The 25,489-nt window shown below is 39.2% G+C and overlaps 1 protein-coding gene across 1 annotated transcript in view; it reads left to right on the top strand.

Moving 5' to 3' along the window:
• csmd2 (CUB and Sushi multiple domains 2) overlaps positions 1-23,100 on the top strand; it is a 212,409-nt gene extending 189,309 nt beyond the window's left edge. Inside the window, exons 56-72 of the mRNA XM_072370602.1 lie at positions 1,496-1,684; positions 1,895-2,068; positions 3,209-3,391; positions 5,426-5,602; positions 6,953-7,132; positions 7,862-8,035; positions 8,233-8,406; positions 10,238-10,311; positions 10,676-10,787; positions 10,945-11,124; positions 12,886-12,951; positions 13,269-13,430; positions 14,419-14,531; positions 15,119-15,206; positions 17,190-17,322; positions 17,489-17,666; positions 18,070-23,100. Coding sequence (XP_072226703.1) covers positions 1,496-1,684; positions 1,895-2,068; positions 3,209-3,391; positions 5,426-5,602; positions 6,953-7,132; positions 7,862-8,035; positions 8,233-8,406; positions 10,238-10,311; positions 10,676-10,787; positions 10,945-11,124; positions 12,886-12,951; positions 13,269-13,430; positions 14,419-14,531; positions 15,119-15,206; positions 17,190-17,322; positions 17,489-17,648 — 2,339 coding nt within the window. The 3' untranslated portion in view covers positions 17,649-17,666; positions 18,070-23,100. The remainder of the gene's footprint in view (positions 1-1,495; positions 1,685-1,894; positions 2,069-3,208; positions 3,392-5,425; positions 5,603-6,952; positions 7,133-7,861; positions 8,036-8,232; positions 8,407-10,237; positions 10,312-10,675; positions 10,788-10,944; positions 11,125-12,885; positions 12,952-13,268; positions 13,431-14,418; positions 14,532-15,118; positions 15,207-17,189; positions 17,323-17,488; positions 17,667-18,069) is intronic.
• Positions 23,101-25,489: the final 2,389 nt, after the last annotated feature.

Below are 25,489 nucleotides of genomic sequence, written 5' to 3'. Positions count from 1 at the left end.
TGTGTCAGTGAGAGTGAACGTCTGTTTGATGGCCATTATCCTCACTGTTGATGTGAATATATAAGTAGCTTAGAGGTCTTTTTGTCAATCAGATTTATTACATTAATTACAGCTATCGTGACACATTTAGCTAAGTGTCTGCCTCATGCTTGCTCCTTAAGTGGGAAAACTGTGCTGTGCTGACATCTGCTTTGTCCATCTCATCTTAAACCTCAGCATCGGCTTTTCTTTTAGGAGACAGAAAAAGAAATGTATGCAGATGGCAGGAAAAGAGGCATAGGTGGGGAATGAGTCACTCAGACAAAGGCAATCATCTCTACGGTCCAGATTTTAACTATAAAGTCTGGAGATTTCATCAATAATGCAGGGAACATGAGACAGCTGGCCAGTCTTCTATCCTTCTCTAATCACCAATCTAAGTCACAGCAACAAAGCCTTATCTGGACGAATGGTGTGCATTTACTTACATTTTGGTGATACAAAAAAAAAAACACTGATACAGCACAAAGTTGCCCTCTTCTGAGTTGAACAGAAATTAAACAGCCTGAGTTCCTCTCCTTCTCACACCTTTATTCTTCATTTTTTCTTGCATAATTTTGCTTCCTTTCTTTCCTAACACTTAGGCCACACATAAATTTATTTGGAGGTCCGTCATTTTAGAATACTTTTGAACCTTTGTTACCCGAACACATTTGTTAAAAACTGAATTCTAAGCTTGGAAGTCCTCTTGCCGAAGCAGCTCTACTAGTTGAAATAGGTTTTGTAGTGTTATTATGCAGTAAGTTGTAAATGATGGCACTACAGGTCAGTGCTCTACTGGAAGGAATACATTATAATAGGTTTTTGGGGGGATGATTTAGCAATGCTGGCCAGCTTGGGAGCATAGAAATGAGCAAGCTTTTAGGCACATTAGCATACAGTAGGTTCATTTAGCTAGAGTGAAAACACATTCATAAGGATGAGACTGCCAAGGCAAATTGGGGCATAATGGCTACACAAGCACACCCAGTATTTTAGAAGCCATTAACGGTTTGATATCACCATATATTCATAGTTATATTGTTCATGCGAACAAGACAGGTTGGTGTTGATAGCAGTCTTTGGCTAACTCTCAATCCTAGTTTATTCTTCACCATCAGGGCATCTTCCCCATAGACTGCATACCTCGGTCCTGACTAAATTCCATATTCTCTCCACTTTCCTAACTCCTTATCTACTGCTAAACTGACATGGAGCTTCTCTTTCCTTGAGCTATCCATCCATCAGCATATCTGCACCACAACGGCCAACAGGAGACTGCCTCTTATGAGATAAATGTTTACTTCCAGAGTGTGCCTCCTGTTTTATTTGGTTTTAGATGAATAGATGGATACAGAATGAGTGGAAATAAAAAACAAAAAAGAACAAATCCTTCCCTTCTTCATTTTACATAGAATTGCTTTTACAATATGTTTTTCTGTCCTTTTTCCCCCCTCCCCTGCATTCCTCTCTGCAGTTGTGAACTGCACTGAACCAGGTCATGTAGAGAACAGCATTAGGCAGGTTCTGCCCAGCGGGCCACATCGCTACAGCTTCCAGACTACTGTATCATACCGCTGTAACCCAGGCTACTACCTGCTGGGGACCAGCTCTATCTCCTGCCAAGGAGACGGCACCTGGGACCGCTCATTGCCTAAATGCCTGTGTAAGTAACATCGGTGGTTGCTTGTGGGTGATGCCGCAATTTTCAGTTAACATGCAATGAAATGTTGTATATTAATCACAAAGAAAAGCTTAAAATAATCACATTTTGAATAACTGGGAGACAGTTGATGTTTTGCTGTTTTAATTTTGAGGCAATACATTTTACATTGAATGGATTTAGAACTCTTGTTTTTCTTCCCTGATTGGACAGTGGTGCTCTGTGACCGCCCCAGTGTCCCTCCCTACACCCAGATCTCAGGTGACCGTAAAACAGTTGGCTCAGTCATTCGCTACAGCTGCATAGGCCAGCGTACCATCATTGGCAACACTACACGAATGTGCCAGCTGGATGGACAATGGAGCGGCTCGCCGCCACACTGCTCTGGTATGGAAAACTACACCCAGGCTAACTGGTCACCCAGAGTGACAGTTCAGAATGCACAACCCAAAACGGACTTGTTATTTAAGATCAGCACATATAAAACAAGAAAACAATGTAATAATCTAATTTAGTTGCCGAGCAATCTGATCATCCTCTTCTCTCATCTCTGCCTCTAATACTTAATTGATTTAGATGTTACAGCCCCTCCCAGTCACACCAATGCCCTCATAATACCAGGCCAACAAATAAAGACCTTGGGTGGCAGCTGTTAGCAGGTAATGAGCAAAGTAGGTGGACCAAAGATAGAGTTGCCGGTCTACTCCACAGGCATCAAGGGCAAAGACGGTGTCCTCCATAAAACTGTTTTAATCTGCTCACATTAGACTGAGGAACATCAACGCCCATACCTCAGCTGCGTTATGAAGCAGTATAAAGACACTGGCCCCTGTACTCCTCCTCCTCTTACGATTTGCTTCAGAGCTCCAATGACAGTCTCACGTGCAAAAGATTATGGAGATGGCCCCACATGCAAATGCATACTCACAAAGACGCAACAGAGAAGTGCACAAACATAGACAGTGGCAGGGACGCATACCATAAAACACGCATGCACACACAAGTCGTGTGACTATAAAATAGATCCCTGACAGTTTAATGTCATAATTCATGACATTCACCCATTTCCTGCGAATTGCTTGTGTTCTCTCGACAGGCAATAAACAGCATTTTTATAAAGATTTGGCTGACTTTCTTAGCTATGTGCTATTAAAATCATGTTGACCGTCGCCTTGTAAAATGAGAAGCGAGAGAAGTACATACAGCACAAATGTTTTGTGTGATTGTTTTCAATTGAGGTATAACATTCATGTTTGGGCAATGACATGAAAAAGCCACATCATGTAGTACAATTTCAGCAAGTTGAATTAATAGATTGAGAATATGTTTGGGAAGCTAGTCATTCCTAATGGGAGAGAGGGAAGTATAATTTTGTTGTTGGATGGCAATTGGCAGATATTTGTATTAAAATTTTAAAATGATTGCGGTCAGAGTACATTTTCTAATGCATATTCATACTTGGAAATTATACTATGTGCCGCATTGGTTAAACTTCACGAGTGTATGTTTTTGGTTTTGTCTTTTCAGGGGAATCTACTGGGATGTGTGGAGATCCGGGTGTTCCTGTGCATGGTATCCGTCTGGGAGACGAGTTCACAGTGGGCAGTGTTGTGCGCTTTAGCTGCGAGCCTGGCTATGTGTTAAAGGGTTCATCAGAAAGAACTTGTCTGTCCAATGGGACCTGGCTGGGCACACAACCCGAGTGTCATGGTAAGGATTACATGCCTGTATTTATTCTGTGCTGAACACTCAGCTCGATGTCACAATTTAGCTTTTTCAAGTTTCAGTTCTCTCCTATGATGAGGATGTTTTGTTGAGCACTTTAACTATGAAGGAAGAGCTTGAAATGGAAATATTGCTTCTGTCGGAGTCATGCATGCGTGTCTGTCACTGAATAGTCAGGGAACATTCTGGACATGTCCAGCTAAGGACCAGGCCGCATGCACAGAGACGTCATTGAGGAAAAATCATGTCTGCTTACTTAGTGAATGACTCCTCCAATCTAAATCTAAAAATGTTGGACATCATGTACTGTATGAGACATCGTCTCGTTTTTTCCTATTATTCAGTCATTTAATCCCTTTTTTTTCTTTAGCACTTCCTTTCTGAAGAGATATAGAGATATCCAGATAGCGTCAGATAATAGTGTTGATATGTCTTTCAGTCCACATGCTGAATTGTTCAAAAACACTAGACCTCAAGTTGCTCTAGATGGCAAGTGAGCGGCTTGCACAGTTGCTCTGTAGCTTTTACTGTGTGGATGTGTAAGTTGGCGAATGATGGACAAATTCATCTTTTGTTTGAACGAAAGGCATATTGCATGTGTTGTGAGTGTCTGTATTTGTTGAACAACAGAAGTATGGAAAACACAGGCGCCAGGTATTTCCTCCAGTGAACATTTAATTTTCGTCACAGAGCAGCGCTGCATTCATTCTGCTGAGTCAAACAGCTCTTTAATGTGTAGTTTGTGTGTGAATAATCCATTTGGATCTAAAGTTCGGCACACACCATTAACATCTCTGAGACAGGATAGAGACGCCACACACAGTGTGAAACAATTGAGAGCAGTAATGCTTTTGCTATGGTCAAACATAATGAATACTGTAAAAGTGGAAAGTTCATAGAGGCTGTTAAAGGATTAGATGGGAAAAAAATTAGATTATTGCCAAAATAGTTAGTAATATTAACTGTATGTCTTGTTTGTTTGCATGTAACAATATAATTGTATCTGCTCTACACATTTAGAATTCTCCTTTTTTTGACAGTTTTCCTATTGATGTTTCAGTTCATATTAACTTTATAAATAGTTGAATCATTTAGGTTTTTTCCTACTGTGTTTTAAATTTTTCATACTGCTCACTTAATTGATAGAGCTGTTGATAACCATGGTTTCCAAGCATGGAAACTTACTCTTAGCTGTGGCTGTCTAGCATTTCTTTTTCACACACATTAACATTGTCCTGTGTAATTTCCAAAAGCATCGTCCTGTGTCCACTTGGGCTGTTAACACCACTTCCACCCACCACGTCAACTTTAAACTTTTGTGTAGTATACCCAGTAACCAAAGCTGCCCACCTGTTCTCAGTTGGCTCAGACTTCAAGGGCCAGGCTACATCTGGTCATTATGGGAGGGTGATGCCCACAGGGCTCTGAGGACCTTGGGCAAGCTGGAGACTGTAATGAACAGAACCGTCGCTAGCGGCTGGACAGACACCAAGGGATTTTCTGAGCAAAGGATGTGTCCATCAAAGCAGAGTTACTTATGAAGGAGGACACACAGGAACATGAGGAACGTAGTTGTGGGCGGTAGAAAAACAAAGCAAATGGGAAAACAAAGCAAATGAGGAAGAATTTATAACATGTACAGTAGCAGAAAACCTATTTACATAATGTTAATATTATGCAAGCCAATTAAAATTGATAGGAATGGCATGGTAAAACCTGTCTTTGGGTGAGGACTCCCTTAACACCAAATGTTCAACTTTAAAAAATTTTTTAAAAATAATAATAAAAATACATAGCATTTTTGTATTCAGTTGATTTCCAACTATCAGCAGGATTTGGTCCCTGATCTTTCCATAAAAAAATGGTTTGGTGAAGAAAGTGTGCAACAGACCTGTCAAAAGATGCCCACCCACCTTTCCCCAAGACTCATAAAGCTTTCACCTTTGCTTTGGTGGGATTTAATGAAAAATATGCTATAATCCTCTCCACTGACCTTGCCTTTTTCTTTTTTCTTTTTAGTGATTTCCTGTGGAAATCCAGGAACTCCACGAAACGCCCAAATCCTCATTCACGATGGCCTGACTTTTTCCAGATCCATCACTTACAGTTGTAGGGAGGGCTACTACTCTACTGGACTGCTTACCAGACACTGTACTGTGAATGGGACCTGGACGGGCAACATGCCAGAATGTTCAGGTAAGTAACGGCTCTCACAATGGACCGATCATTGTGACTCATCTTTTTGTTCATATTTTTAACAAATATCATGTGCAGTTAGTTTCCTCTTCTTGCCTTCAGGCATCTTTTATTATGTAGATGCAAAAATATCTAAAGCTTTGCATTTTGATAAGTCTATAAAAGCCGAACAGAGACGGGAAATGGAAGTAAAACTGGTAGTACTGTGCAAAATATTTGAAATTATACATGAAATGTAAAGGAACATAGACGTTATGTGAATTGCTTGGGATGGTGACAAGTTTAAGATAGTGGCTCATATAGTTCTCAGACTGAGTTGGAAGAAATGGTTTCAAATCTATGTCCATTCAAAGGACACAGGCCTAAGAGTCCTTTATCATCATGTATCTTTGAACCTCATGCTGCTGTTCAAATCCAGCCAGTTTCCTCTCTTTGGAAAGAATAAAACCTGAAGCAGCTCCACAATGGATCTCAGAACTCAGTTATCTATAGAAATGAAATGAGTACATGCTACTGCACTTTTACAGAACTCCTGCAAGATGGATATGGGAAACTGAGCACTTTGAATAGACTTTTTTCTTCTGATTTAAAAAATAAATAAATAAATAACTTTTTTGGATAACTAGAAGTGAAACGTCTGGTAGACCTGTCCATTTCAACTGTAAATTATTTCACACAAGGGAAATTTATTGACTGTTCACAACTAATAATCTAAGCATATTGTTAAGCAAGGTGAAAGCATCTCTATGTATTTCAGTTCTGTAGGTAATATCACAGGATATAAAGTCCTATTGAATCATTGTGGTTACAGTGACATGATCGTACCAGCCTGATGGGAAACACAAGTGCTGCCTAGTCAAATGGAGACACACTGCACTTCTGAGAGGCCTAGTTTCCTCACCCTACTTAGAGTTTTGCTTGAACATGCTGGATGTGTACACATTTTAACAATGCCTTATTGTCCCAGAGGAAACTAAGTGCTAGTTGTCATGTGCACTGGATTAACCTTCTCAGACATTTACAGCAAAGCTGAGCTGCAGTGCAGCTGAGTCCCACAGTGGATTTCTCACAGTTGTGACTCAATGAAACTGTTTTAGCTGCAGGGTGTAGAAGTAGTGTCAAGGACAAATGTGGTTCTATTTGGAGTTTTGTGTAATGACTGTAGGGGGATATTTATAATAAGCATGTCTTTGCATACTAAAATCCTTACAGAAAACAATCAAAGTACAAGAATACCTTTTTTGTAAAATTAGAAATAAGTTTGTTTGGTGAACTGTTTTAAAACTCTTAACTCCGGTCTGTTCAGTATTAAATTGTTTACTTCCATTCTATTCCATGTTGTAACTGCAGTCATTCACTGCGGTGATCCCGGAGTGCCAGCCAATGGAGTGAGAGTTGGGAATGATTTCACTTACAACCGCACAGTTAGTTTCCAGTGTTCTCCTGGATTCAGCATGGACGCCGACAGAGCATCTTCTCTCATCTGCACCAAGGATCGCACTTGGAATGGCACCAAACCTTTGTGTAAAGGTATAATAGTTTGATGACTTTTATGATAATTTTTGGAAACGCAACCCCTGGATAAAATGACAGAATCACCACTCTTTGAGGATGTTCTTTAAGCTTTCATGTTTTGTAAAAACAAATGAATAGATAAAACACAGAAGGGATGCAAAACAATTGTATTTATTGGCTGATCATTTTACCAAAAAAAATAAATAAATGAGTAAATATATATATATATATATATATATATATATATTAGAATGACTTCAATACATCCACCCATTTTCCATACCCACTTAATCCACTTCATTGTCGCGGGGAGTGGCTGGAGCCTATCCCAGCTGTCATTTGGTGAGAGGTGGGGTACATCTTGTGGGTCCTTGTCACCAGTCCATCACAGGACCACACAGAGACAAACGACGTATCATTTCCACCTTAAATCCTCAATGGGATCCGAACTATTTGGCCAACTATTTTAGTTGCTATCTCTCCAGAAGAAAAGTTTCACCACTCTTTGCTCTATGGCAAGAGACATCATCTTCATCCTGAAAAGTGACCTCAGCATGTTTTGTTTATTTGTTTACCAAATAAAAGAAGCTGAATGACCATCCTCCAGTTGTGGCTATTACATACTATTTGCTAGGGGTTGTTGGTAGGTTACACAATCATTCTGCTTTAGACTCAGACCATCACTTTACATGAATAGACACTGGTATATAACATTGTTAAATATGCCTCTTTGCCTCCTTGTAGCAATTGTTTGTGGTCCACCACCTACCATTCCTAATGGACAGGTCATTGGTACAGACTTTATCTGGGGTTCGAGCATAAGCTACTCCTGCAACCAAGGCTACCAACTGTCCCTGCCCACTGTTTTAACATGCCAAGGCAATGGTAACTGGAGCGGAGAGAAACCACAGTGCTTCCGTAAGTGGCACCCCAATTATATTACACATAATAGCTCGTCTTTGACATTGTTTCATCCAAGCATGTATAGCATGCTTATTCCCTGCGGGATGTTTCCTACTCACTGGCAAATCAAGTTAAAACCCAACATATGTTGTGGATGACCTCATGTTATGTCTTTCTCTTTTCCCTCCATCCCCCTTTCCACTGCTTTACAGCTGTGTTCTGTGGAGACCCAGGGATACCAGCTCAGGGGAGGAGGGAGGACCGTGGTTTCACCTATCTCTCATCTGTCTCTTTCTCCTGCAACTCTCCTCTTGTCCTGGTTGGCTCAGCCAGGAGATACTGCCAGTATGACGGCACCTGGAGTGGCACACAACCTTCCTGCATAGGTAAGCTACTGATTTCTTCCTCCATTTATTGTAACTGCAGTCAGTGCTGTATCACACAGTTCTCACACTTTATGACTATATAACACTAGTGTCATTGTGACAGAAGCTTCCCTTATGGCTGAATGTTACGTTCTGCTCTCTTTTAGTTCTGATTTCCATTTGCAGCCAACATGTAAAGGAGGACAAAACCATTTGACCTTGCCACCAACACCTTAATTCAGACTTGTATAATTACTGAAAACAAAGTCTGGGTGAGCAGGGGTTCAGATAAGTCTTTCTTCATCACATAAACTGTACATGGAAAAATAAATTAAAGCTAAAAAATAGATCAATTTAAAAAATAATGCTAAATGAAAGTGGACATTTTTTTTAGACATCAACTCCCTTCATGTTATTTTTGACGTCTCTCTAAAGCAAACATCATGCTTATGACCCATGTAGGATCCCGTATGACATTTTCAGAACTTGCAAGTTTAACTGCAACCCGAAAATAACTAATTAAATTAATTGAATTGATAAATTATTCTGCTACCCTTTCCAACTTGCATGTACTCTAAGCAATGCTTGGGAAAACAATTGGCCCAGTACCAAACATCATACTTTTATCTTGGAACTGTGCCACAAAAGATACAACTACTCAACTACTGTGCTGCCATAAAAATCCCATAAGCACCCTTTAACAAGGAAGAATAATGTCATTTAAGATCCATACAGTATCATTTTTGGCTTCACTTAAAAGCACTCAAGGAAGTCCCCCAAAGTGGTCGGAGACAAACTGATGATAAATTTCTCCATCCTCCCGGGTTGTTTTGGTTTTTTTGAATTGCTATGAAATATACACGTGTAATTCTTTAACTCGATAAACATATGTTCATGTTGCATCATTTTCAGCCACTTTGTTTAATCCCACTTAATAAAATGCTGTCTCTGGCTTGTGAGAAAAGTTAATACCAAGATTACATGAGATTCAGTGAATTGATAAGTAAATGTGTTTAATATTTGCAAATGTAACTATTACTCGCATTTGCGTAACACACCTTGATTATACTTCCAGAGTCTGACAGAACTCTCATACTATATAGACTGCAACCTATCCTGTATCTTTAAGACTTAAGATGTTGATGTCTGGGTAATGCAATGATTAAAGGAACATGGAGAAAACATTGTTGTAAAACAAAAATGGATCTGTGCATATTCTTACTGACCACGTTATTAACTAACTGACAAGATGTGTAGACTGATACAGCATGAGGGTTGGTCATTATGTAACAAGTTCCAGTGTATGCGTGTGTGTGTGTGTGTGAGAGAGTCTGCACTTGTGTGCATTTTTATGGATCTCTTTGCTAGTGACACATATGTTATTTATGTGTGGTCGTTGCCATCCTCTGTTTTTATGGCCCTCGTTCCAATGGTCATCCATGGTATGTCTAAGTGCCATTAGTGAGATGTATATTTAAAATTTTGTGAGCTCTAGAAGTTAAGTAAAGATGCACTGCTGCACACACATACATGTGCATATATATATATATATATATATGTGTGTGTGTGTGTGTGTGTGTGTGTTGTTCCAAGCATCTCAGAGGACTCAGGAGGACTGGGAGTTCAGGGCTCTGTCGTTGGAGATTACCACACTGTTGTTGGTGGATCCGTTGATATGACTACCTTTATGCTTGGGTCAATCTCAAGTTGGAGACTTTTCCCTGATAATATTGGGCAAAGGATAAAAGCTCTAACTATCTAACATGAGTTAAACTTTTACCTAATAATGTATATCAAATAAGATGAGCTTTGATTTGAGTGATATCAAAGAATTGCTGTGTGTATGTTTCAGATCCCAGTCACACTTCCTGTGGAGATCCTGGCACCCCTCTATTTGGAAATCAGAACAACAGTCAAGGCTACCAGGTACAAAATTGAAAACATTTATCCATCTACATTTAACGAGTTTTCTCAGACATGACACAATGAAACAGTTGGCAGTCGTTTCACTTATGATTCTTGTTAATGCAGAAACATTGTGATGATAATAATGCTGCAGTAGCACTGTGGGGCTTTGTGTTAAAATAAGAAACTATTAGCTGTTATTCCACAAGTTCTTACTAAAAAAAAAACTAAAAAAAAACTTGAAACTATGTTAATGTGTGGTTTTCATTTTGAAATAGCCATTTTGGAACATCAAATAACAATCATTGAACTGCTTATTTTGTGCATAAAACTTCTAAATCAGTATTAGTTTCTGGTCCTTATTATCACGTGTGTTCCATTTCAGATCAGCAGCACTGTGTTCTTCAACTGCAGGAAGGGCTACTTACTGCAGGGTTCCATTTCACGAACATGTCTGCCAAACCTCACCTGGAGTGGATTTCAACCTGAGTGCATTGGCAAGAACACAGTTTATTCCTACTTAAGATAAAAAAAAGTTTCAAAATATTTTAACATTTTCCCTTCTGTCCTCTTACTTTTTAACTTTTTTTATTTTTTCCCCCAAATTCAACCTTGTGATCTTGGTCGTTTGACACCCTCCTCTTCTTTCTCCAGCCCACCATTGCAGCCAGCCAGAGCTACCAGCCCAGTCTGATGTGAGAGCCATTGAACTGCCATCCCTTGGCTACACACTCATCTATACGTGTCAGCCTGGCTTCTACTTGGCTGGAGGATCAGAGCACAGGACCTGCAGGTCTGATGGAAGCTGGTCAGGAAAACCACCACTATGTGCAGGTATAAACATGATTACAATACAATGATAAAACCGTTTGTGTCACACCTGTGAGGCTTTTTTTTTTTTTTTTTTAGCTTTTTCAGCTAAATTTCCAAACTCACTCAGTCTAAATGATTAAAACAAGCTCGAACTACACAAACTGTATTCAAAGCCGCACTTGAGTTGTGCCTCTGGTCAGCTCTTGCAACAACTAGCAGTAACTTGACCTCATGCAGTAGCATGAAAACATTTACAACCATCTTCCTCCAAAAGAGACTAAGTTATAGATTAAACATTATTTTCAAGTGTGTCAGGTTTTATACATATTCAATAATTAAATATCATTACAAATTTGTGTACATGCCACATAAGAGCAGTGCACCCCAAATGAGCAGAGCAGCTCAAGAATCTCACTGTAGTTTTACAGTAAGAGTGGGTGTTTGGTTGGCTGCAAAAAGGCTGCTATTCACCAAATGGGAAAATAGTGTGTGAAACAAAAAGGTGGCTAAGCTTCTGTTAAGTGTTTTCTAATATGGAAACTGTAAGAAATTAAAATAATAATAATATTTTTAAAGCAATCAAACATGTCATCTTCAGATTTATACTTTTTGAAAGATACTTCTGTGGCTATTTGTATTAACAGTACGCGACTTTGTATGCCCAAACTTACACATGTCACTGTATTCATAAAGCGCAGTTCCTGTTATCGGTATTTCTTGAACCCACCCAGATCAATGCTTTCTTCTCAGCGGTAACTCAGGTATGGAAACTGGGGATTTAGCTAATGTTGATGAATAGCTCCGTTAACAACTGCTTATTTTCAGACACATGTCACGGTAGTATGGCCCATCCATCATGCAATTACACAGCCTGGAAGCACACAATCATATACACGCACCACAAATATACAAGCTTTGAAACATTAAAAGGGTGAAAAACCTGATTAGGCCAATGCTTCCCATTGATTAGCTGAGCAGAAGTACCTCTTACAAATGGCAAGCCATTGTTAACAAGGTGTAGCAGACAAATAGACTGCCATTAAGAGTCCCCCGAAATCACTGACCTTAGTACAAATAGAAAAAAAATGGGGTAATTGGCATACAATTATCAAGGGTAGCAAAATGCTAATGACTGAAAGAGAAAGATGTATTAGTGGGGATATCCATGTGATAGATTCCTTGTCAAGCTATTACTGAAATATATACACAGTGATAGGTATTTTTAAGGCCATGCCATTAAGAGTGAAGACAAGAAAGAGAACTGGCCGTTGCACATACAGGACATTAACAGTGCCTGTGGGCGCGATGATGGAAGGGCAGCTCAGGAGACTGGCAGCTAATAAAATACAAGGCTGTGTGTCTGTGTGTATGTATACCTTTATCCAAGGTGCTTTTTCTGCTCATAAACTACAAACAGTATAACTGTCTTTGTTTGCAGTTGTGAGTAAAGCCCTCTTCACTATGTTTACCAGTGTGGGTGTATGTTTACTACTGTGATGTAGTCCTGTGCGCCGGGTGAGCTGTAAGGCATTATTAAAGTGTCTCCATTGAAGCTGCGAAACTGTGTCTTAGATTAAGCCGTATCCCATCAGGGAATACTTGGTCTGCTTTTGACAGACGAGTGAAAGTCCTGTCTTAGGCAGCCTTCCCTCTTGCCACCACAAGACTTATTAGTTGTAGACAGGAAGCGTTGATGGTGGCATCCTTAAAGCTGTTGTACTTGTAGGAAGTTTTGTGTTTTCACTTCCTTATTAACACACTGCACCGCTCTTTTTTTTCTAGCTGATAATCGTCCAAGTGGGAAAAGCCCTGTGGGGACGGTGCAGGAGCCACCCTCCAAATTACCAGGTAAGGCAGCTTCATTCTTAGATTAAAGATGGATTGAAGTTTCACATAAAAGAAGAAATATTTTAAGATCACAACACTTGAATGAATTTGTATTAATCTATAGTACAATATATCAAACTCATTTCTACAGTTCTTATTCATTTCTGCTTGTTTTTTTTATTCTGTTGATAAGATAAGTTGGCAATCGGTGTGGATACATTTTTACCCAATAATCATCGCTGTCATTTATTTTAATTTAGCTCGTTTCAGTGATTGATAACATTTTTGCAGAATAAGAGTTTTTTTTAAGTTGTTAATTACTACCTTGTGTCTTCCAGTCCCTGGGGGTGTGTTTGCTAAGAACTCCCTCTGGAGGGGGTCCTATGAGTATCTTGGAAAGAAGCAGCCAGCTATGCTGAGCATCACTGCCTTCGAACCCTTTAGTAACCGGGTTAATGGGACACTTATCGACCACAGTGGAGTTGAACTTAAACTGGCAGGTGGGTATTCCACCCCAACCCCCCATTTTAAGACCTTCAAATATGCATTCTGTATGGGTCTTTAGAAAAGAACAAAAAGATTGTCGTGTCAGAAAAGCCATTGTGTTCAGTTTTAACCAGACATCTGTCTGACTCGAGTGGTTCCACCATGAAATAGGTGGCAGCTGGTAGAAGTGGACCTTTTGTTATTATTATTATTTTTTCTGAATAATTACGGTGCAGCTGTGATCATTAAGAGACAAAATTTCACCATTAACACCCAGGACGCTTCACTCCTCTGTGCCTGGATGCTATCAGTCTTCATCATAAAGTAGTGAAACTATTCTCAGGTACCACACTAAAAAATGCTGTGCAATAAGGATGTTATGTTGATGTTATGAAACAAAAAATGTCCAGTATTTAGCACACCTGATTTAAATGAATACTTAATGTTTTACGTGAATTCATTTTTGCTGCTCCTTAACTACCTTGCAAAATGACTTAATGCGGTGTGAACATTGTGTCTGCATGGAAATTATTCTTAATGGTACTTTCTTTGATAATTATTTTACTGTTTTGTTAAAAAAAAAAGATGAAAAATCAACAGCGCTAAGTAGTATCCTCTGTAGCCAACAACTCTGTGAAAAAGACCATTTTCATCAATAAGATGTTAAAAACAGTGAGACCAGCTGTTGCAATGGGTGAGAATGTCCAATTATTCCTTTTCCATCCACCTTCTCCACCTACTTTATCCTGTTCAGGGTCATGGGGGTAATTTATTTTGATGGAACTATATTGAGTTGATTTCACATTAATGATTCAGTCTGCTCTGTCCTTCCACTATATGTACACACGTGTGGCTTCTGACACGGACTCGTACAGAAAGAGAAACCCTGCTTCACTAAAATGTTTAGATAGTGTAAAGATTATAGATTTTACAATTACTGTTTACATACACAATACTCTTTTCTTTTTTTAATGTATTTAATCATTTTGTTTGTTGTTGTAGGTATATATAAAAGAGAGGAAGCCCAGCTGCTGCTACAGGTTCACCAGATCAGAGGTCCTGTGGAGATCTTTGTCAACAAGTTCAAAATAGACAACTGGGCTCTGGATGGACATGTAAGTGCAAGTCCAGAGTCGTGTTTATGCAAAGATGTTGTATCACATACACATCTTCATAGTGAAATACACACAAGTACACGTACACACTAACCTTGTCACTCTAGGGAGATGGAGGGCCCACCAAGAGTTTTCTCTTTAATTAAAATGTCAGTTAAATCATTGCTTGGTAATCAGGACTCGACAGACCCCCTTCACTCCTCTCTCACAGAATAACCCCCGAACCCAAGGCACCAACCTCTATTGCACACACTCATGATTTAATAAAAACAGGTCACAGTACATGGTATTGTGTTCTATGTTTGCTATATGAGTTGTCTTGGATATATGCATGTGTTTTAAGGAGTTCTTGTGTTAATGAGTGTGTTCCTCTTGTGTGTGTGTGTGTGTGGTGTGGCAGAGTGTGTTTGTGATGTTTCATAGAAATACATTACATGAAATGTCAGCCATGAGAGCACCTCTCAGCTCTTTTTGACATGATATTTCATTTTCTGCATGCACCAGCTGCTGTCACTTTGATGATATGCCCCTTTGTGAAGCCTAGATGTGACACATAAAGTGTCTCTCCTCCATTCCCCTCTCCCTAGGTGTCCTACATCTCTTCGTCCAAATCCTTTGTGTACCAGGGATTTGTCAGAGGAAAAGGCTTTGGTCAATTCGGTCTCCAGAGATTGGGTAAGTGAGCGGTTCTCTTGGTTATGGAGACCTTTGAACAAATGAGGAAGACTGTACACATGTGTTTTGAGCCTTGTCTGGACTCCTAACACAGAAAAATATCACTTATGACATGCATGACATATAGTGAAGCTTTACTGATTGAAAATGTGAAAACACTTGTACAGAATGTGGGACTGAAGCCAGCATAAAGGAGCAAACAATTCACAAACATGATAAATCGTTGAAAAATTACATCTGCATACGTGCACTGCACTCACACACATACACTGCTACACAATATCTTTCCTCCTATGGAGCCCTTGTCAAGTAAGCCCATACCTCACACTATTGATACTGTAAATATCATCAATTCTTCTCGATTGTTCTTTTGTTCCTAAAATGGCTTCAAGTATGCTGTCTTTGCTATTTTTTTCCCAAAGCCACACCTATCCATATGTTCTTCTCCATATTTCAGACTTAGAAATTGTGATCTTCCACAATGTTTTTTCTTTTTTGTACACTTCCTGTCCTTTAAATCCTTATATCCTGACTTTTTGTTGCTGAATGGCTGCTTCATTCAAGTAAAATACTGTGTTTAGTTGATACACACATTAAACAGTAGAATATGTAATGCCTCATCTTTTTGAATGAAATCAGTTTTATATAGATAATGCCATATACTTACTAAAACATCATGGATTACAAGATAGAGAAAGCTTTTGGTCACAGAAGTGAACACAGAAGATTCCCTCCTAATCTGATATACATTCAATCAAATATGCATTCAATTTTGTTCGCTATGGGGGTTGATGATTTAAAAGGTTTCCCTTCTCATTAACTCCACATATGCTATACATTGTGTTTATGACTGAAGTTCTCTCTAAAATGTATCTGAGGTCCTTTGCAGTCTGTATTTCATCTCCTATAATGTGTCAGGGATATTATACTTTTAATTCATGGAAATGTAAAAAGCCACTGCAACTCACTTTGGGTCCTTTCTCGAAATGCTGTTGAGGATGACGCATTTCACAAGCTCGAATGTAGCTGCAAAGACAGAGCAGATAGGAGAAGGAAACAACAAACGGTGTTAACAAAGATTAAGTATTTGTATGCACAGTGAAAGTGGATGTGAATATCTGGTGTAATGAGAAAGGTGCTGGAACAGCAGGTGCACCCTCCCATCACCTTGTTGCAGCACACTGTGATTTAGCAAACAGCTCTTTACTAATAGGGAAGGCTGGGACTGATGCCAGGCTTTATATGCGTTTGTGAGTCTTGATACGAGTCTTGAAGGTAGGTTGGGCATTTTGGAAATAATCCTGCTTAATTTGTCAACATTTCATGTTTTGCTTTAACTCAGTGGTGGTGTAACTGCGAGTGCAGTTTGCCTGCTTGAATGTGTTAGTGCATCTGTTTGTGTGCACTTGCCTGTGCAGCAGGCGGTTGATTGGCAAACACCACACAACCCACTAATTGAATTCCTTCTTGTTTGTCACTCGTCCTTTATTGAGGCTTTTTTGGCATTCTCTGGCAAACAGGTGGGCTGTCACTCTTCCACTGTTGCTCTTGCAGACACACACCTCCATAAATTAGAGGACGCATCTAAAATGAGTTAATAGCTGAAGGCCTTTGATGCCAGTAATTAAGAGTCATTGTTGGGATAATGGAATTTGACATTCCCAGGGGGTGCAATGAAATTAACACTTAGAAGTAAACTTAGAAAAGTAATAAGCTGCTCAGTCTATTGCGCATAAATGGAGTGTTCCAGGTTACTCCTCTTCAGCTACTGCAAATTATTTCATTTTATTGTTTCTCATACAACTGTTTGGATGCATCGCCTATCATTCTTAGTAGAAGATGAGGAAGATCCTATTTACAAAAGATTGAGAAAGATTAAACTTTTTTGGTGTAATGTGATTTGAATATAATAGTTGCTGTAGGAGTAAAACACTGAAGTTGTTCTCAAGTAATGGTTTCATGTGTTGTCCATTCTTCCTCCAGAGATCTCAGATACCAGCAGAGACAACGCAGGCTACAACATTGCATCTAACAGCAGTTCAGTGGCAGCAGCCATCCTAGTGCCTTTTATAGCCATGATTATTGCAGGCTTCGCTCTGTACCTCTATAAACACAGGTATGGTTGGCCTATTTTACACATTGCATGCGCCAACTTTAATTTAAACTGGCACAAAAAGGATTTTCTAACCACATGACTTGTTTATCTGCAGTATAGTGCATTGAGAATTATCCACATCTCATTTAAACCATGCTCACGACTCAAAATATTGGTTTGATTTTAGAAGAAGACCCAAAGTTCCCTTCAATGGTTATGTGGGCCATGAAAACACGAATGGACGTGCTACGTTTGAAAATCCTATGTATGACCGCAACATCCAGCCCACCGACATCATGGCCAACGAGACGGAGTTCACAGTCAGCACAGTGTGCACAGCTGTATAGCAACTGCTTCTTCCAGAGGTAACAATCTATCACAAACTGAAACTTTTAGTCATTCCCTGCATTCTTTGCAAAGATATCACCATCTGGGATTGGCTTTCTCCTGCTGTGATTCCAGAAATGTAGATTTCTTAATAACGGGAATTCATTTAGTTTGGTTCTAGTTTTTTGGATGAAGAAAATATGTACTTTCAAATTAGTAGACTATAAAAGCTGAAATCTTCTCTGTTTTCTGATTTCCTTCATCGTCATTCTCATTCTTTTAATTCTTACTTATTTTTGTCCTTTCTGTTTCCCTTTAACTGTAATTTATTTTCCCTTCTTCTCTAATTATATTTTCTTCTAACCTCTCTACTGACTCATGCACTTACTCTACCATGTCTGTCTTCCTACACACTCATTATTTGTTCCACCCTTGATTCAGTTAGGGAAGGAGAAATGCACTCCATCCTCGCCTGCCCGCCAACAGAGGACATCTGTAGTTCCTCGAGCAGAGGGCAAGACAAAGATTATTTTATTTGCTGAAATACCTTCAAGAAACATCTCCAGTGGTGAAGGCTTTTCCCTGCAGGAAACAAAAAAAAAACAAAACCATGTGAAGAAATACACTTTATCAAAGGTCCACAAGAAAATTCTTTTTTTTGTAACTTTACATGGTTTCTTGATCATTTTCCATAACCTGATGAAAAGCTTCAATCTGAACCTGCAGCCAGCAGGAGTACTGCTGGAGGCAAAAGCTGTGATGACTTTTCTCACCGCCCTCCGCCTAAACCCAAAGGGAATTTTATGGTCAACTTTGTCATGAAATGTACCTGTAGCTAACAGAGATCTCTGTGCAAGTCGACTGCAGCGGAAAACTCACGTTGGCCTGCGTGAGTCAGAGAGAGACGCTGTGGACGGTTTAAATTCATCCTCCTCTCTGTATTCTGTTGTTTGTTATTGCTTTTCTGTTTTGTTATGCTGCTTGCTTTCAATGACGATTAATTGGGAACGCTCTTTTTTTCCCCTGACCGTCTGCTCCTGAGGCTGCCAAAGGATTTCATCTGAGGCCCTGAGTTTCTGGCTTAGGATGAATTAAAAATTCTGAGTGTTTTGAAGTCTGTGTTGGAGACACACACCGTCAGCGTGACTTTTTTTATTTATTTTTTTTGTAGCAGGGATGAAATTCTGCTTGCTGAGGTCACTGTGTCTGGAGCAGGGGTTAAAAGGTAGCTAGAGCTGCTAAAAAAAGCACTTAGTGAGGCTGTAGAGAGAATTCATGGGAACATGTGAGTGAGACAGTGTGCGTGTGTGTACTTCTGATCACATTTGTGGCAATATTTGCAACCTGCCTCCGAAATTTGTCCCGTCTGTCTTGGCCCCATCAGACACATGAAAATAGTTAGTTTTTTGGGTGGAGGTCATATGCCCCTCTGAAAGGCTCTGGAAGCACAACCAAGAAACAGAATTGATAATCTACCGATCCACTCAGCCTCAACTTTCATGATCTTTCTTTCAGGGTTTCCCCCCCAAAAAATCCAGACAAAAGGAAATGCTCCTGAAAAGACATACAAAGTCTTGTCACATTTCACTTTCTTTCAGATCCAGAATTCAGAGCAAAGCTGTAGCACCAACTAGTGGCTCATTGTCTCTGGAAAAACAGCAAATCTGAGTCCCTACTTTAGCCTGTAAAATCCAGCATTCACCTTCACGTGTTCCTCCTGACTGAAGGTGGTGGTATATTTCTCTGATGTCATCGCAGTAGTAGCTCCTTCCACTTGGCCTTAATAAGACAAAGATCAAAATGCGTTCCCCTCTGGATTACATCCAGGTGTTTTCCTAAAAAGAATACTGCTTCTTTGTTTTGTCTCCACACATCATAAAAATGCTCCAGAAGGCTTCCTTTAGGGCTGTGACAGAGAAGTCACTGGCATACTGATTACTCCCACGCATTAAATTGGAAATGATAAATAAGAAAAAAATTTATATGCCTGTGCTTATATCCTTGGCAGCTGGGGAGTGATACACAGAAAATATTGTTTTGAAAGATCAACAGAGAAGGGAAATGTCATCAGACATGTCAGCAAGAATCTGCCTTTGGCTGGTGGATAATATGTGTGATGAGATGAAAGGATTCAAAACATTAATGCTTTCCGTGACCTGCCTGAAGTGAGTGTACAACGTGTGTGAGAGGTAGTCCTTGCTCCCAGCTATTTACTACTCACTATTTCCAGATCTGTGTATCCTGACAATGCTGAATGGGGTGAATAGTGCTTGAAATTCAGTCGAGTAAAGTAAGCCATCACGCGCACGTTGCTTTGATTTAGCTCTGCTTCATTGTCAAAGCCCAAACTCATCTTACCATCATCACAACCAGGATCCATCCTCGATTACAGTGCTTAACGTTTGGGTCTAAAAATAGCAGTTTGAAACATCCATATTAATGTTTGACGCACTTCTTAGAGGAAATACCAGAAAGGGAATAAAATTTGCAGGAATTTTTGCATGTATATGTTATGCAGCAAAGTGGTACTCAGTCAGTCACCCCCCCACAGCAACAGGCTTTTTAATGAAGCCGTTAAAATCACCTATAGTACATAATTTCTCAGAAATCCAGGCCCCTTGAAACCAATCGCTGCATTGTTCCTTCAATCACTTTCGCTGTGGGTCGGTAATTGCTTTTACAATTTTATTACTTTTAAAGCTCTCGTTTATCTCAACCGTACCGATGGAATATTGGCCCTCGTCTGCTCTGGTGTTGAATTGATGGAAAAGGAAACGATTGAATTACCCCAGAGATTTCATGGGGAGAGGAGCAGCTACACTTGCATAATCTAGAGGGCACGGTACCAAGTTTTCATAGTTTTGTACAGCTTTACATGGTATATTGCATCTATTTTGATTTCAAAATTGCTCCCAAAAAAATTCAGCTGAAATGATGGCTTCATTACGTTCCAGTTAGTTTGTGTTGAGGCCACTTTGGAGTGGCCCCTTCTGCTTCATTCATTCCTCCCATGGAAACCTTTAACACATTAAGAAATACTTTATTAAACTGGGTTGAGTATTGGAAAAATAAATAAAAACAGTGGATGCAGTAGGTCTCTGTGCAAAGAATGATTCTGTTGAATTGGCTTTAGCTGTACACCTTGACAAACACAACACAAAGTTGAAGCTCACGCAAATGATTGTTTTTAATAACAAGGGCTCATTCTAAAAAATAATTAAAAAATCCCATCTTTTCATTTCATGTTTTTCCCCCTCCAGTCTCCAATAAGCACTTTATGTTCATTATAGTGCCTTCTAACCTCCTGAAATCACTCAGCTTGAGCAGCTGTGCTCTTGGTTAATGAATTCCAAACGTAATTTCTTTACTAGGATTTGGGGGTTATCATGTTTAATGTCATATATCAGAAATTAGAGCTCTTTTCAGGTTTTCAACCCATTATCTCTGCCCAAGTGACCCGACTCTCACACATACACCTGGTACTGAAGAGACACTTAGCTGGGATTTTGATCTTACAGGGGAAACTGAGCTTGTTTGGATGATGTCAGTGTAACCAATTAAGTTTACTCTTATTAAATAAGCAATTGTGTGCTCATTAGTACTGTGTTTGGGTGTGCAAGGATTTACATCCCAGACTGTGATGATTGCCTGCATGTTTGGCTGAAACATGTTTGTGTTGTGTGTTTTGTCACTGAGAGTTTAAAAGCTGCCTTTTCGTCCAAAGAAAGACCAATTTAGAATAAAACAAAATGATAAAATTGAGATTAGTTGTTCATCTGTTCTTGATGCTGCTCTGTTTCAGTTTTTGGACATTTTTAATTGGTAACGAGACAAACAAATAACTTTGTGCTGTTAATTTAGTAGAAATAGGAGTTTTCACTTGATGAGAACTAAATCTATAGTTGTTCTTTTTTGTTTTTTTTTCAACAGATCTGGCTTGTCCCAGAAAGTTCTCAAAGAAAGTGCAGTTATATCAGTGAGTTCTGGAAGACGCTGTGTTCTAAGTATTAGAACTGAGTCTTTCTTAATAGCAGCTGGCTACTTCCTGGTTCTCTTTGCATATTTTAAGACGGTAACACTGCTTATTCTTGGTTCGCTTTCGTTATCAGCCCCACACAGCTCTGAGTATTCTCCCGCTCACCATCTCTTCTATAATGAAACACCGCAGCTGTGGTCTTTGAGTCACTGAGTTTCTTCTCAGTCAGGGACTGGACCAAAAGCTTCTGACTTCTTTCTGCAGCTATAGCTCTCACTTTTCAGCTCAGGCCACACTGTACATGCACTGAAGAACCAAGCAATCCATCAGTTATGCTGTGTCACATTCTGCAGCAACTATCATTTATAATCTCCCATCTTTCACTGTCACCACATATTGATGGCTACAACAAAACCACTCTTGCATCTGTGCAGTTTGCTGTCACTCTTCAGCCCATTTCAGTATGTATAGTGGACTAAAGCATGGAGGAGAGGGAAAAGATTGATCTTGAAACTATCTGGAGGTTAGATGAGTTTGATTTGACTGTTGATAGTTAATTTGTCAGACCGCTGGCGCCATTGCTAGAACTAAAAAAAAAAACTAAAAAAAAAAACTTAATTCATCAGATTTTATCTATCTATAATGTGTTTGTCCGTAATCCCCAGTCGTCTCCTCTCTGTATGCAGTAATAGTTAATAGGTTGCCACTAAGAGTTATCCTAGAAATAAAATGTCTGATTTATCTACAGTTTAATTGAGCAAACGTCTCACAACAAAATGCTTCATTAGCATAGACTCAATAATCCTGGTTGTTTATCATGACAAAAAGGTAATTAGATGTTTTTCAGTAACCCCCCCCCCCTTTTTTTTTTCTGATAAGTTTCAAGCCAGTCCAGTAGATCTCTCATCGATATGGGAATAAAACCCAACCCATAGCGCCGAAAAGGCATCAACTTGGCCCTTGAATGCCTCGACAGAACAAGAAACAGTGAAAGGCAAAGATGCTGCACACCAAAAGGGTTACCTGTAAAGAACTGGACAAACGGGAACTTGAGCAGACTGTGTACGGACAGAAAACTACAGCGGGAGAGAAAAACTTTTTTTTGTACAGAGATATATTTTTATGAAAATACATTTGTAATATAAAAAGAGAAAATGGATTGACATATGTAAATGTTTTTCATTATTGTAGTAAAAATGCTAGTGGGGCGTATATGAAAAATCTACATATAAATATATATATAAATATATATATATATATAAAATATAAATATATACAAAGAAAAATAAAAACAAGGCTTTTTTATGTGTAAAAAAGATTGTACATACAAGTTTACATACATACTGTACATATGTAAGACCCACCATGGCTTGTCTGCGATATATAAAATGTATTTTATCTGTCTGTATATGATGCTTTGCATTGTGTCTAAGCTTATTCTACTTTCTTGAACTTGAAACTTATTTTGAAGGTTTTGGAATAAAACATAAAACCTGCTTTTTGTCTGAGTGTTTTTGAATGAGTTTATTGTTTCAAGCAAAAATGCATTATTTAATCATGCATAATTAGTCTTTGAGAGTAATGAGCAAAGCCACATGGCAAGCATTCCCAATGGAACTCCTCATATCTGGGCCAGGATATCTCTTTTACTCTCTTTATATTAGTAGTAGGGAAGTTAGCAGTGTGTGTCGACTGGAGAAAAAATGTCTCAACATAGGCTTATTGTGTGAAGTTTAGTTGTTAAATAACTTTGAATTATGGGAGTTAGCTTACATTAAACAGCTCAAAGTATAGTGTTGGAGTTGATGCATACTATTCCACTGGTAACCTACAACTCCATCTTTAGTGTGGTGCAAAAACGAAATCGACTGCAAGACAAATCAGGACCGGTACACACCACAGTAATTTGAAATATTGACCAAGTAGTGTTAGTACTAATTGGCTTACATTTCTCATGTCATCCCTAATTTAAATGAGTTGTATTGCATTGCAGGGATGGTAATCTGATTGTTTCTTGGTGTTAAGTCAAATGATGACGTTGCGTGCCAACACAGTGAGAAGTGGATACACTGTCAGTGGTTGATCCTTACATGCAGTCCAAGTGTAACAACTGAATCACCAACATGTATCACTGCTGATTAAATTCAAACATATTTAGAGATATGTGTGTTCTAATGACACATTTCAACTTGTCATCTAATAACTTTACTTTGAAAATGGTGAGCTTGGTCAGTCAGATGTGCACAACACACAGAAAATTTATATAAAAAGAGACTCAAAAAAGTTCAAGGAGATGGGTAAAGTACGTATGAGTATTGTATGGTTTAAGAAACACCTATTTGTTCTTCTGAACAGACGATCAACATCGACAACGTTGTCGAATTTTCAGTGGAACCACTTCCTGCAGAAGAAATGATCATTGCTCCCGTCTGCAGTACAGTTCATCCCATGTGTGGATTTAGAAATGTTGAGAAATTGTTGAGAGATTCTAACAATGGGGGTTATGACGCACAAAGTTATGTCTTGTTTACATCAATGTATAACACGTATATTATATAAGCAATCTAAGTTTGTGTTTTGTTTTTTGATATTAATGCTTTATAAGACAAGTCAGGCCCCTGCTGGCAGTGCTTTGCGTCATTGTTTCAACGATAAAAAGAGTTTTTCAAACACAGCAGGAAATGGATAATGGGATTTTTAAAAGCCCAAAGTCTCAGCAGTGGACACGCAGCATAAAGCAGTATTTATGCCATGCTCATAACAGCTTTGACCTCTTTGTGTTTTATTTTTTTTAAGACATTGCATATTGTGACAGATATTAAAGTGTGCCTCCAGACCTGGACTTGAATCTCTCTTTCACCTCATCAAGTGGGGTGGGGGGGGCTTGCAGCCCTTTATGTCTTCTTGTATAAGTACGAATAGAGAAACTGAGAAAATGGTCTAGTTGTACCTTTTATACATATGGAGGAGTGGAACAAATTGTATGGTTGATAATTTCTCATAGAATAAAAGCTCTAATTGGGGAGAAAAGTGGATTAGTGGCCTACCTTTCTACACACCATATAATCATCTTCACCCACCTTCACAGAAGGTTTTTGTCCACCACATGTCATACAAATTTGCCTGAGCAGCGTGTACAGGAACAAAATATTTCAACACTGCTCCTGCTTGTTTGAAAAAGTGTGCATCTCTGTATGTGTGTGGCAATGTTTTACCCTAGTATTGGCAAGGTTAAAGCCTTTTCTTGATTGATTAAATCAGCAGCCATACACGGGTCATTAGTCACTCCTGTTCTCGATCAGGTTCCCCACAGCGATTAATCACACCTTGTCAAGTCGCCCTGACTTGTGAGAGTGTTCCCTTACATCGGCCAGTTTGCCCTCTGTCCTCATGAGTGGACTTTAAAAAATGTTCATGGCCACAGTGCTTGTGTCCCAAGTCAATGTGGAGCATTAACTTCACAGCTGCTCTACTTCATCACCAGCTGATGATGCAGATCAAAAAGAGGAAAATATCGATTTCCCCTCCAGGTTGATAAATCATACATGCTGCTGTCTCATGAAGTTTAGGCGCTCTCATCAGATTACAATCTGACTTTGTTCAAATCCATTATCGCTTATCCACATCTTAAGGTCATTTGTAGGATCAAGTAAATTGCGGGGAGTTCTCGGAGCAGTTTTCAGCCTTTGCATTAGAGCTCCCCCGAGTCACTGTCACAGCACACCAGCTATGCCTAACTAAAGTCTGGCTCTCACACTTGATTGAGAAACCAGTTTAACGTCAACATCAGTTTTACTGCTTTTCTCTTATTGCAACACTGAAAAGTCCCCCTCAGGCCTTTGAATATCAGTGAGAGATGTTTGGAGGAAAGGAATGTAGTGGGAA

This window comes from Leuresthes tenuis, unplaced genomic scaffold (assembly GCF_036924035.1).
Source record: "Leuresthes tenuis unplaced genomic scaffold, fLeuTen1.0.hap1 SCAF_18, whole genome shotgun sequence".
Classification (NCBI taxonomy): Eukaryota; Metazoa; Chordata; class Actinopteri; order Atheriniformes; family Atherinopsidae; genus Leuresthes; species Leuresthes tenuis.
This window is presented reverse-complemented; position numbering and strand designations above follow the sequence as displayed.